The sequence below is a fragment of the Trametes versicolor genome (assembly GCF_000271585.1).
Source record: "Trametes versicolor FP-101664 SS1 unplaced genomic scaffold TRAVEscaffold_7, whole genome shotgun sequence".
NCBI classification, from domain to species: Eukaryota; Fungi; Basidiomycota; class Agaricomycetes; order Polyporales; family Polyporaceae; genus Trametes; species Trametes versicolor.
Window position 1 is genome coordinate 2,566,352 of NW_007360327.1, and position 12,584 is coordinate 2,578,935.

The following is a 12,584-nucleotide window of genomic DNA, read 5'->3' on the forward strand; positions in this document are numbered from 1 at the left end:
GGCGACGCAATGTCCGAGACGAGTCAATGCTTTTCTGACAGCCTGAACATTTCCGGCCAACCTGCAGCCGCATCATCACAGCACGCTAATATTCCAAGTTGTCAATCTTCCATCACCTTGCCTTCATACATCTTCGCGAGAAGGGTCAAGCCACAGGCCCGTACCTCACCGACAGACCAGCACCTCGTCGGAACTGATCAGTCACCATCCCAGGTCTCTACCGGAAACCATCGTCACGATCGGCCTGCTAGCGGTGTACTCCGCTTGAAGTGGGGGTGAACACAACGAGTAACGTATCAGAGGCCGTATCGACTAACTCTCGAACTCATAGCCGACGCTGGAGATATGGTTTAAGCCAGTTAACCGAGGTTATCGTATGGCGACACTCCCATCGACGTACACCAGTCCTGCCAATGGACTTCGCATATACAAATCAACTCCAAGTTCGTATTGAGACCGTCTGAAATATACTTTGAATGACATAGCAATATGCTCGTTTTCTCTGTTAGTCACCCCGTCGCAGACTTGCAGAAGAGAAAGGATATCATATGTCTCCGTTAGACATGCCTGGAAATGCGTAAATGATGAAGCATAGTTGCTCTGCCAGGATCCTGCGAGCTTTCCCTCGAGTTTGGGAACTGAGGTACTTGAACTCTACGTATGATTAATTGCCCCCGGGGCCGTAAATCTTGTGCATAACTGGGATCTGTGCTCAGGACCAGGTTCAGCGGTTCGAAACGGCATAGTGCCAGGCCCGGTACCGCAGCGTTCTTGCAACGATCTTGCTCCCAAGCTTCCACATCCCGAACCACATGATGCACCTACACAAATAGCGGTGTATATCTGCAGCATCGGACCCGGAAAACGAAGATCTAACCGCGTATGTGAACGTCCAGACGTCACCCACACATACCGTGGGACGCGCTCAAGAATACGGCTAGAAGCCCAGAATATGATACAGTACATGCACGCAGTATAATTATCGTCCCTCCGGCACCGAGAGACTTCCCGCAGCCCGAGGGAGGGGGACGGGGCACACAGTACGGCCCAGCGCCGTGGCCATTGTTGCCAGGCACCGCGCGGCACTGTGTTCTGGAAGCGAAGTCAAACTGAGTTGTCCGCCGCACCATCCACGGTGGTCGCGGGAACGGCGCACCCAGAACCGGGCGTGTGCGCGCAATTAAGGTCACGCTGCTCACCCCGTCGGGTGCGCATCCAGCCAATCCGCGACACGCTCGACGAGGTCCGCCTTCTTGCCCGAGACGGGCTCGCTCTTGCTCTTGAGGAAGTTCTGCGCGACATGAAAGACGTGAGCGGCTGCGGGATCAGAACGCGCGCTGCGACATGCGGTCGCGACTGAATGCGTTGCCATCGGCCGCACGGTGCTCTCACGGGCAACGTCCGCCTGCGTCGGCGGGAAAGCCAGCCTGACAGCTCGTCGCGCGCACGTTACGGCCGACACACGACGCCAACAGTCGCGTTCCCGTAATCGTCACATGCATGCCGGGGAGAGGACGAACCTTAAGATCCTCGACGCGCAGCTGGAGACGTAACATGTCAGCATCCCATCGTTATGCGCGGCAGTCCAGATCCTCGCTAAAACGAGGGCTCATGCTGAAGTGACAGGGTTGGGAACGCGGCTCACCTTGTGCAGCTGTTCCCCGTCATACAACCTCCGCACCTCTGCTTCGTCGACGGCGACGTCCTGGGTTTCCTGTACAGTGCGTGGCTCAGCACACACACTCCGTCGACCGCCGGCCAGGTACGCCCGTCGTTCTGAGAGGCGTGGCTACTCACCGCCTTGCGTTTCCGGCCAGTCGTTGGTGGCGCCGCGACGATGTTGGCCGTGTCGTCCTCTACGAGCGCCTGCTTCCATTCCTCGATCAGCTTGCCTGCGCGCTGGCTCAGATGCCGGCGCGTCGCAGCGGGAAAGGTTCCGTCGCAACGGGCAGATATCAGCATCGGAAAAGCAGTTGTGCCTGTCGCGTGAGAGCTGGATCTTAGAGCGGGCAGAGGGGCACCGGGCTGACCTTGTGCATCATGTCGAGTTTCGGCACCGTCAGGTCTTCGAAGGCGTCTGGATCGAAATCTTCGCGGAACGCACTGGCCTCGAGCTGCGTATTGTGATACGCAAGCGCTGCAATAGGAAGGCGTGGGTGGGAGAATTTGCCGTATCGATGAGCGCCGCGGGGAGAAGGGGATATTCGTCGGATGCGACGCACCTGGGTTCGGGTACGAGTCGGGCGGATACGATCCGTTCTTCACCTTGAGCTTCTCGATCCACTTGCGGGCGGCCGCCACCAGTTCCGTCGATGCTGCATGACGTGCGTCATATTCCGTAAAATTTCAAAGTTCAGGCCGTCGGTGCAGAACATGTAACGGTCCGAAGTCGTCGAGAGATGGCGAGATGAATAAATGAGCTCGTGACTACGGAGTGAGAAGTGTTCCTCACCCCGAAAACCTTTCTGCTGAGAGGCGGCCCGGATATCATCTGCGAACGGCAGGGGGATAAGATGGAAACCTGGTGGCTCTCGCCAGCCGCTCTCGTCTACCTTCTCCGCCTAAAGTGCACAACGGTCAGCTTGCTTACCACACAGGCGTCCGCCGACAATATCCCTGCCTAGCGAAGGCATATTGCAGACGTCGGCAATAATGGAGGCACACACCTGTGGAAGCACGGCGCAAAATACGGGAGAGGCATTGCGCCGCATGAGGGCGAGGACGATCGCAATCTTCTCCTTCTTGATCATTGTCCTCAGCAGCGCGGTGAATGTCCGCTTGCTACCGGAGTAAGTCTGCGGATTGCGGTCAGCCGGAGGGTCAATATGGCCGGGGACGTCGGTGAGGGTGCGCACGTCGTGCGAGATTGCCACGCACCATCTCATCTGGATACACGAATACCGAGTGCTTGACGTTGTCCTCGAAGGCAAGTTCGCTGCGGTCCTTGAACCCTAGCAGCTTGATCCCTGAGCACGCGGCCGCTCTGAATCAGCGACACGGTTCCCCGCTGGAGGAGGCGCGCAACCCCACCTGGCTCCAGCCCAAGCGTGCGGAACGAGCGCACTTCGTCCGCCGTGTAGAACACCCTGCTGCCAAGCTGCACCGCCCGGGTACCCACGTCGGACGTTTTGGCGTCTTGGCCCTCCTCGCCGTCCACCTCTGCCGAGGGCGCACCGAGGTCCATCCCATACAGAATCTCAGCCTTGTCGGCTTCTGCGTCTCGATCCTGACCATACCGTCAGGTGTTCAGCGTGCGGCCCGTAGGATGAGAGGAGTTTCGAAGGCGGACCTCATCCACGTAAGCGGCGCGCGAGGTCACCGGCTCCATTCTGTCCCCAAGGTCCGCAAAGTATCTGTATGCGCCCTTCTTCTGTTCTGTAATGAGTCCATACCTGGCGGCGCCGCTCATTCAGTCTCCACGCTCGCATCTAATGTGCAGGATTCGGAGGTTGGCGACATACCCTTTTACGCCGATCATGAAACCCGGCGCAAGGGTCAGGGGGACACTGAACAGCGCCCTCTTCGGCACTTCGTGGAACCGCATCTGGGCCAGGAGTTCCTCCACTCGGGTGATTGAGATCGACTCCGGGAGAATGGATCCTGGGTCACCATCGCTAATATCGTCCAGGTCGGTCAGATTCGTCGGGAGCAGGACCGACTAAGATTCGGTTCCTGGTGTCAGAGTCGGTTCGGTGCGGTGATGCAGACGGTGGCGTACCGAGTAGAATTTGGCCGGGTCGAATGGTTTGTCCTCGGTACCGATGAAAAATGGTTCCACGGTCACGCCGGTTTGCATGAGATCCTGTGGAATTCTTCAGATATACGGCGTTTCCCGGCAAGGTCAAACATACAATCAATGTCGTACGAGCGGACGTGATGAAGCGATGGCCGCTAGGTCCAGGATGGGGGTCATCCTCATCAGTAATGAAGAATATGCGCTTGGTGGCCGTCTTTGGCGCTCTGCACACAGTGTCAGTACGCAGTTCGATAGTCATTGACTTGTGCCTTGTTCTCACCCATCGCGCATAACCCAGTTACAGCTCGTGAGCACATCACCAACAGCTATCCGCTTGTCGGTCATAGGAGGGAATGTCTTCCGTAAGAAGTCAGGTTTCTCTCGTGCCTCTGTGAGATGGCTCAGCTACTTTGTCTCATGGGCGTCAAGTTATAGCAGACTAACCATCCAAGAGCTGAACAAGTTCCATGACTTTCGGTGCATCGATAGTAGCCAGAGGTTGGTACACATATGTACCCTTCTTGACGTCCGTGCTATCATCAGCGTTATCGTTTCTCTTCGTCTAACCGAGTGCCAACATTAACGCCCAGCAGCCTCGAACGCCACGGTGTGGCGACAAATATATGTGCGTACCGTATTGAAGAGCACGATGCCGACGGCATCGTTCGGCCCAACAAGCACTTTTTTCTTCTGAATCTGCATCGCTGCCTCAAGTGCGACCATGAGGTTGCATGTCTGCACGTCCTCATAGCGCTCGTCATCGCGCATTTCGAGCATTGAGGGTGAGCAGTCGATGCAGAAGAGAATCACGTCGCGTTTGCTTTCGTAGAGCTGAACAAAGTTCAAGGGTGTGTTTTAGTGTCGTAAAGGTGGAGGACATACGGATGGGTCCTGCAGCTCCTCGTCCTCATCGTCGTCCTTGTTCCAGTCGTCGTAAGGCGCCATGCTTGTTTCCAAGGCGGAGTGCTTGCTCTGTCACGTCTTCAAGGAGTGCAATTCTGTCTTGAGAGCAGGCAGAGTGTGTCGAGCCGGAATATATATATAAGAGGGGAATTGCAAGCCCGGAGATGGTGGTCAGGAGCAAGTCAGAGCGGTGTGGACTTGGAGGCGTCGCGCCTCGCGGTGGCTGAGCGCGACGCGTCTTCCCACGTGACGCATACGCAGCGTTGTGGCGCGCCACTCCGCGTCTTCTTGAGAAGCCCGCGTGGCTCCGAACGACGAAGATCTCTGTCATCGCGGACTTGTACCGAACCACCATCGGCAAGATACTCAGGACGCTGCTCACGCCTCGACACATTCTGCCAGGTAGGCTCTCCGACGGTTCTGGCCAGCGTTGTCCTGATCGATACTTTACTCGATATCATACAAAACCTAGGGATATCACAAAGCACACTCGAGTGGCGCGGGTCGACCCATATATCTGCGAAATAACTCCAACTCCTTCACTTCTAAGAGAACATGGACACAATCCCACCGACGACGCGTCCTGTTCTGCGCGAGGTTCCAATCTCATCACTGAACCCCTCGGACACGCCTATCTTGCGCATACAGAGCGAAGGCGATGTTCAGCTTTGGAAGCGTACAAGCGGATATGAAGACTATATAAGCTTTATCCGTCGCCTCGCTTGGTCCGTGGCTGGGTACGAACTGCCGTACACTGATACCAATCCGAACGAGGTCAGTCCTAGTTCTCTTAAGGCGGAACAGCTGAACTAATGCTTGGATCCTAGGCCTGCACGGCTTTGGGCCTGTTACTAGGCAAGCTGGATCAGTGGATTGACGAAATTCCGCCACAACCGACACCTCAACGGTTCGGCAACCTGGCATTTCGCACATGGGGCAAACGTTTCGAGACGGTAAACATCCATTTGGTCTTCCGCGGGACGTCTTGTTGACTGGCCCCCAGGAATGTGACGCTCTTCTCCGTGAACTCCTTCCTGCAGCCTTGCACCCGTCAATACCCTTCATCTCGCCCTACCTTTTGACGTCCTTCGGCTCCTTCACACGAATGGATTACGGGACGGGCCACGAAACGTCCTTCATGCTCTTTCTAATGTGTCTCGTGTATCTGCGCTTCGTCCCTCACCAGCCGTCGGCCGAGAGACAGCTCGTACTAGGCGTCTTTGTCCAGTACGTCAAACTGTGCTGGAGGCTACAAGACGTGTACAAATTAGAGCCAGCCGGTAGTCACGGAGTTTGGGGTCTGGATGACTACTCTTTCTTGACTTACGTTTTTGGAAGCGCACAACTTCAAGGTGCGCCGCACCGGTGGCCGGACTGGATGCCCTTCCGTCCTAACTGATGAGGCGACCGCTATAGATCAAACGCAGATCCCGGTGTCAGCGGTTCTGCATCCTCTGCTGCCGCCAACGAACCTATACTTTATGTCAATCACGCGGATACTCCAGGTCAAGTCTGGGCCTTTCCACGAGCACTCGTCACAGCTGTACGCAATCGCGACTGGGGTCAAGAACTGGACAAAGGTGCATTCTGGGATGCTCAAGATGTACGAAGTACGTGATCTCGTGTCTGTCTGGCTATTTGTAGCATCCAATGACGCTCGACCGCGTTACTCAGGCGGAAGTGCTTGGAAAACGCGTGGTGGTACAGCACATTCCGCTCGGGGGTCTTGTGAAATGGGACCCCTCGCCAGGAATGCAGTCGCGCACTGCGGTGCCACACCCGGATCCCCTTAGGGGGCACTACGTTGGGTTCAGACCGAATGGCCCGGGGCAGGAGCTTAGGCCTCCTCGGGCCCCCTTGGGACCGACGGCGAGCACTGCCTGGCAGCCGACAGCGCACCGGGGAGTCGCCCCGAATACATTGGCACCTCCCCCACCGCTTGCGGATACCCATTCAACGACCGAAGGCGATGATGAAGCTTCACGGACCTCGGGACAAAGCTAAAGAGAAGGTCCGGCGCAGGGCTATGCACTGACTCGCTTTGCGACCCTTTGTGTACCGTTACATTGTATTGTGTGAAGGATGTATCGATAGCTAGCTTACTATGAATCACCCACTACGTCAATGTCTATGCAATGCATATTTCACCGGATCTCACTGCCTCGAGCCCCGGGTAAACGTCGGACAACAGAGGGTATAGGTGGGGAATTACCATATATGGACGACGGGCGTGGCCCGGGAAGTGCCGAAGAACGTGGTAGGACAGCGCCTCGGCGGTCATCGATGGTGAAAAAGTCAACAGACGCACGGACGCTGCCCCTTCTCCCCTCCCCCCCGCGCTCCCTGCCCCAGCTCACTGCTCGCCGCGACTGCCACAACCCCTGCTCAAGGGAGACCTGCATCTTTTTGCGCCCGTCTGTCGTCGTACTGCTCTACGCGCTACGACACAGCGACCGCCCAGCCACCATTTTTGACCAAGAGCGGAACGACGACCTCCGTCTCTTGACCCTCGAGTAAGTCCCCATTCTCGCGTCATCGGACACCATCGCGGGTGGGGCGAGGCCCACTACGGCCGACTTAGCGTGTGTGGCTGGTATATATGCCGTAAGGAGCGTGAGCCACACGCTGCGCAGCCGGCCTCGTTATCACCACGCTGTTGGGATGCCTGTGTGGCAGCTGTCGGAACAGCGCCGTGAGTAGAACGCGGCCCCAGGCTTCGTGGCGTCTTGAAGATCGTGTTTCTGCCGCGAGCCTTTGTCGTTCTCGCATTGCTTGTAGCCTATCTGTGCTGCGCGGAGGCCTCGCTGTCATCGGACATGCCTCACGAGTCTGACGTGTTCTCGTTTTATCGAATCGTAGCTAATCTATTCCCAACCACAGGTGGTCATCCGTCCGTGGTAAGTGATCTTTATCAAGTCAACAATACGTTTTTCTTACACGCATTGTTATCCAGGAGAACCTCCTTGACAGGACCTACGTGTTCTGCCGCTAAACAAACCTCTGCCAGACTCGCTTCTTAGCGCTCTGTTTCTACCAGCTCTCCCTCTCCCTCCCACTTCTACTACCCCTTCAAGCTCGTCCTCGCTTTAGGGAGCGAGGATCCCACTTCGACTGAAGGAAGCCTTCTAGTTACCGTCCCTATCCCGCCCGGCTCGTCCTCGCGACCGCGGCGGTAGGCTCGGTAATTCGGGTTTCGACGCGAATATCCAAAACGACCGTTTTTCCCGTTCCCCGGGGATCTTCCCACTTTCGTCCTCTCCACACCGTCCGCGCCAACGGACAGCCACCTATAGACCCCGAGCTAGATTTTCACCGTTCTCCGAACTCCGACTCTCATCCGATGTCCCAACTTGAGATCCTCACGGCGCACTGCCCGGTAGACTTTGACTTTGACGTTTCCTGCTCTCCGACTCTTTCTTCCTCTCTCCCACGCTCGCACAACGAAAAGTACTTTGCCAACACTCTCGTACACGGACTATTCTCGCCTTCCCTCCACTCCCACTCCCAGGACAGCGTCCACGCTCTCAAGAACCCGGAGCGCCACTACGATGACGAGGTCTCTATCCCGGGGCTGCCTCCGCTTCACCGGGGTCACGCCGACGTACACCTCCGGAACGGGGTCATGAACGCGCTGCACCTCGACGCTGCCGGGGAAGTTGATGCGGAGAGGGCCTTCTTCGTCGCGGATCTCAGCAGTGTCTACAAGCAGCACCAGCGATGGAAGAAGCTTCTTCCCGAAATTGAACCGTTCTATGGTGAGTCTGTTCGCTTACCACGGTTCCTACCTTCTTGCAACTAATGCACATTAATCAGCGGTGAAATGCAACCCCGACCCCTACGTGCTGCGGCTCCTGGCTGCCCTCGGTGCGGGCTTTGACTGCGCGTCGAACGGGGAGATCAAACAGGTCACTGAGCTCGGTATCAACCCGGAGCGCATCATCTTCGCCAACCCTTGCAAGGCTACGTCGTTCATCCGTAGCTCGGCCAAGGCGGGCGTCGACATGATGACGTTCGACAACACCGACGAGCTCTACAAGATCGCGCGCACTCATCCGGGTGCGAAGCTCATCGTGCGCATTCTCACGGACGATTCGAAGAGCCTGTGCCGCCTCGGCCTCAAGTTCGGCGCCCCGCTTGTCACCGTCCCAGCGCTGCTCGCGAAGGCGCGTGAACTGAAGCTCGATGTCATCGGCGTCAGCTTCCACGTCGGAAGCGGGTGCTACGACCCGAACGCGTTCTCCGACGCCATTATGCGCGCTCGTGCCGCCTTCGACATGGGCAAGGCCGCTGGCTACGAGTTCAACCTGCTCGATGTCGGTGGCGGCTTCGAGGACGGGACGTTCGACCGGACGGCCGCTGTTCTCACCGAGGCTATCGACGACTACTTCCCCCAGCGTGACCACATCCGGATCATCGCTGAGCCGGGGCGGTACTACGTCGCGAAGGCGTTCAGCCTGGCCGCCAACATCGTCGCGCGTCGCGCTCCGCCGGCCGTTGAGAACGCCCCACAGGAGCTCGAGGTGGACCCGGAGCAACCGAGCGTCATGTGTATGTGTCTGCTTTCCCTTGTACAAACATAGCCGCTCATGCCTTTCTTTTTTCAGACTACATCAACGACGGGGTATACGGCGCGTTCAACTGCATCATGTTCGACCACCAGACGCCGCAGCCGTACGTGCTCTCGCTCAACGGGTCGTTCCACGTGCCCGCGTCGGTGCCGCTGCGCGCGAGCAGCGTGTGGGGTCCGACGTGCGACTCGCTGGACTGCGTGTGCCCGGTGACCCATCTGCCTGCGCTCCAGGTCGGGGACTGGCTCGGGTTCGAGAACATGGGCGCGTACACGACGTGCGCGGCGTCCCAGTTCAACGGGTTCGAAATCAGCAAGGTTGTGTACACGACCGGTGCGGGTGCGGGTGCAGCGGAGGTGCGCGAGGCTCTCCGGGCGTTCCAGGGTTGAGCACGCGGCGGCGACTGCGTGTGTGCCAAGGTGTCGAACAAGGGACGGGTGCGCGGTGGCGACGAATCACGATGATCACGAACAAGGCAGCGGACGAAGGGGGTTTAGATTAGAGAAGGGGTGGCTCGTACGTCGGATTGTGTTCTTGACGGTTGCGACTCGCCTGCTTCGTGCGGCGATGGCACGGTGCGAGAATGCACGGCAGGCTTCGATACTTGGACGTTATGCGACATGCTTCATCACGCTACGATACGGTACTGTACCCGCATGCTCGGGCTGCCCGTCGCTCGAATGCCCAGATGGTCTCATGCAATGCTGAAAGGTTCCGACTCCACGAGTGCGGCACGGATGTCCAGCTCCCGACGCGCGTGTGTGCGCCCGTCTGCGCCCGCTCCTTCGCGTTCCCTGCGCTGCCACCAGCGCTGGCCGACAGTGTGGAGGCTGCTGGGCGGCGGGAAGCGAACAGAAGGCGTACGTCGGGTGCGGACTCGTGTGCCTGTGTTACAGCTGGGATCGCGAGGGCGTGATGGTCCTGTCCCCGCCCGCGTCCAGGAATGCACCTGGGGCGCCGGGTCGCACGCCCTCGGCTCCGACGCAGCCATGCGGGACGCGCGCGCGGATTGGCCCGCTCGGCACCGGCGCGGGCGCGGGGATGGCGATCTGGGGGGAACAGGGAACCGGCTGCCCGATGCGGGCGAGCTGCGAGCGCCGTTGCCGTGATGCTGCCTTTCCCAGCTCGCTGAGCTGGACCTGTGCGCATGCCCGGAGATGCACCGTGGTTCGATCAGACGAATTGCGCGGGCCTCAGGAGCACGTCTGGAGATGAACTCTGAAATATTGCGGACAGACCGCCCGATGGGGTGAGCTGGGCATCACCAGCATCACAGGCACGGACTCGTCGTTCACCGTCGACTGTCGAGTGCCGAACCCGGGGGAACCGATCGCGCTGCTGCGGGAGGGCTGCCTCGTGACGTACGCGGCTCCCACGGCGTCCTCGAGCCTCGACGGGAAACGGCGCCCATGGGTGCTGTCTGCAGCGCGGGCGCCGGGGACAGGGAACAGGGCGGGGGTGGCCATGCTTGGGGGACGCGGAGTGCAGGCGATCGACGGGCGATCGAGCAGCAATCGACTTGAGTGCTCGGTGACCCGGTGGGTGCGCCAGACGTCCTGCTAATGCAAACGCTGCTGCTTCAGCTCGGTCCGTGCAAGGGAAGAAGGAAGAGGAAGACGGCAGACGGGCGGTCGAACATACTCGGCCGTATCGGGATCGGTCTGCATCTGAGCATTATTTCTGTGTGGCACTTGACAGCGAGTTATGTGGCAGACGTGCCGTGGGTAGTCCGTAATCGTTGTGTACGTACCCGTCGCCGTCTTCTGCGCCGTGATCTTGCAGCTGAGGCTTGGCTGGCAGCCAGCCACAGAGCCCTCCGTCGCTGAGCAGCATCCCTGCGGGCCGAGCCGCGGTATTTCCGACGCGCGTGCGCTAGAAGCTGCATTCGAAGGGCCGCAGGTGGAGGAGCTCAGCCTGCTGCTGTTCGTCGCCGTCCGGCCGGCCAGGGGGTTTACCCAATCCACAACCTTGCTCGTTCGAGACAGGCGCGCCTCGCGTTGCGCCGCTGTGCTCCTCGTCCCTCGCCCTCGCCCTGCACGCGCGTGTGTGCCCGCCGCAGCCGTCGCGACGCGGGCCCGTCGACGTGCTGCGATGGCGATGGCAACGACCCTGCTGCTGGCCGCCGTGCTCCGCAGCACGCCCGAACCAGCCTCCCCGATCCACCCCCGCTGCAGTGCTTACCGACGTGTGTACATGTGCATCCAAGGCTTGGACGCCTCCGCGCGCGCCCGGCCGGCCTGGGTGAGGGCGGGGTGGCCGTCTGGGGTCCGACGTCGCGATCGCTCGAGGAATCGATCAGTGGTGGTCGCGATCGTGGAATGCCGACTCGAAGGAGGCCGGGCTGCTGATCGCGCACGCACCCGCACCTCTGGCAATGGCATTTGCCATGCACTCCGACGCCCGCGAAGCCTCGGCCACCGCGCCGCAGCCAAGGACCTGCTGCGCACGCGAGCGCGCGCACGACGCGACGCGCCTGTCCTGCTCCCGCTCGCCCGCGGACTCTCGCGCCAGGCCGCCGCCCCTCTCCGTTGCCGTCGTGGTTACGGGGGAGCGTGCGGTTCGTTGTGTTTCTGTTGTCTGTGTCTTGTGCCTTCGCGTGCGATGCGTCCCTCGTGCGCGAGCGGCAGTCGCGAGCGGAGCAGTCCATCTCGAGAGCCAACAGCCTCGCAGTCATTTCGGCTGTTCATCGCGCAGCAGCAGCAACCTGAGCTCTCGGGTGATCGGCGGCGTTGCAGTCCACGTTCATGCAACTCGAAGCAACAGCCCAGGCCGTCGTCGTCCGCACCTGCAGACTCTGGTGCGGCCGCCCACGGCCCTTGCGGCTTGCGCACCGTCCAATGCTTGTCCACGGGCCAGCTGCAACGTCAACAGTGCGGGCCGCCACCGCGCTGGGAGGCCTGCCCCCGGCTCCGGCAGCAGGCTCCTCCCGCGGAATAGCCTTTTCACGCTCGCCCGCACATTCACTTCGCGGTGGGAGAACGCGCACGGGGGCGGCACGAGACGTGCCACGGCGCCGCGCACCATCTGACCTTCTGCAAAGTGCACTCTTGCCCTGCGCGCCGCCGCGACCGGCGCGCGAGTGCACACACGGGCCCGGACGCGGGCGCGCGGGCAGCGCAACGGCCTTATATTAGCTAAGCGGACCCGGGGGCATGGGCGCGTCCCGCGAAGAGCCGGGCGGGGCGGGGAGGCACACGGGGCTGGGGAGGGCGCGCGGTTGGCGAGATGCATCTGCGCTCGCGCATCTGGGATCATTGCGCCCTCTTTCGAGTTTCCCGGGTCGATTCGATTCAGATATCTAATCGCGCATGCCGAGGCTCGGTGCCTCATTTGAAGAGGCGGTCCACCCCGGGCCCGGCAGAGCGGGTCAGCGGCGA

The 12,584-nt window shown here is 59.9% G+C and overlaps 4 protein-coding genes across 4 annotated transcripts; 2 read left to right on the forward strand and 2 right to left on the reverse strand.

Moving 5' to 3' along the window:
- Positions 1 to 990: 990 nt before the first annotated feature.
- Positions 991 to 4,681, reverse strand: TRAVEDRAFT_170005 (ku70-like protein; the record flags this gene model as incomplete). Its single annotated transcript, XM_008041752.1, has 18 exons — positions 991 to 1,291; positions 1,521 to 1,541; positions 1,646 to 1,714; positions 1,798 to 1,899; positions 2,031 to 2,137; positions 2,223 to 2,315; positions 2,453 to 2,561; positions 2,667 to 2,795; positions 2,878 to 2,966; positions 3,031 to 3,226; positions 3,290 to 3,392; positions 3,462 to 3,658; positions 3,719 to 3,802; positions 3,852 to 3,960; positions 4,017 to 4,125; positions 4,181 to 4,298; positions 4,370 to 4,567; positions 4,619 to 4,681. The coding sequence occupies 18 exons, from the start codon at positions 4,679 to 4,681 to the stop codon at positions 1,196 to 1,198; spliced, it is 1,992 nt and encodes a 663-aa protein (XP_008039943.1). The 3' UTR covers positions 991 to 1,195.
- Positions 4,682 to 5,167: 486 nt separating this feature from the next.
- On the forward strand, positions 5,168 to 6,787 carry TRAVEDRAFT_170007 (Phosphotyrosyl phosphatase activator). The gene is made up of 5 exons (XM_008041753.1): positions 5,168 to 5,413; positions 5,467 to 5,592; positions 5,643 to 5,991; positions 6,056 to 6,249; positions 6,314 to 6,787. The coding sequence occupies exons 1-5, from the start codon at positions 5,195 to 5,197 to the stop codon at positions 6,641 to 6,643; spliced, it is 1,218 nt and encodes a 405-aa protein (XP_008039944.1). The 5' UTR covers positions 5,168 to 5,194; the 3' UTR covers positions 6,644 to 6,787.
- A 1,474-nt stretch (positions 6,788 to 8,261) lies between these two features.
- On the forward strand, positions 8,262 to 9,596 carry TRAVEDRAFT_125854 (ornithine decarboxylase; the record flags this gene model as incomplete). Its single annotated transcript, XM_008041754.1, has 3 exons — positions 8,262 to 8,394; positions 8,453 to 9,187; positions 9,244 to 9,596. The coding sequence occupies 3 exons, from the start codon at positions 8,262 to 8,264 to the stop codon at positions 9,594 to 9,596; spliced, it is 1,221 nt and encodes a 406-aa protein (XP_008039945.1).
- A 501-nt stretch (positions 9,597 to 10,097) lies between these two features.
- TRAVEDRAFT_49000 (uncharacterized protein) lies at positions 10,098 to 10,673 on the reverse strand (the record flags this gene model as incomplete). The annotated part of the gene is made up of 2 exons (XM_008041221.1): positions 10,098 to 10,346; positions 10,446 to 10,673. 2 exons carry the CDS (start codon positions 10,671 to 10,673, stop codon positions 10,098 to 10,100), a joined length of 477 nt encoding a protein of 158 aa, XP_008039412.1.
- Between the last annotated feature and the right edge of the window lie 1,911 nt (positions 10,674 to 12,584).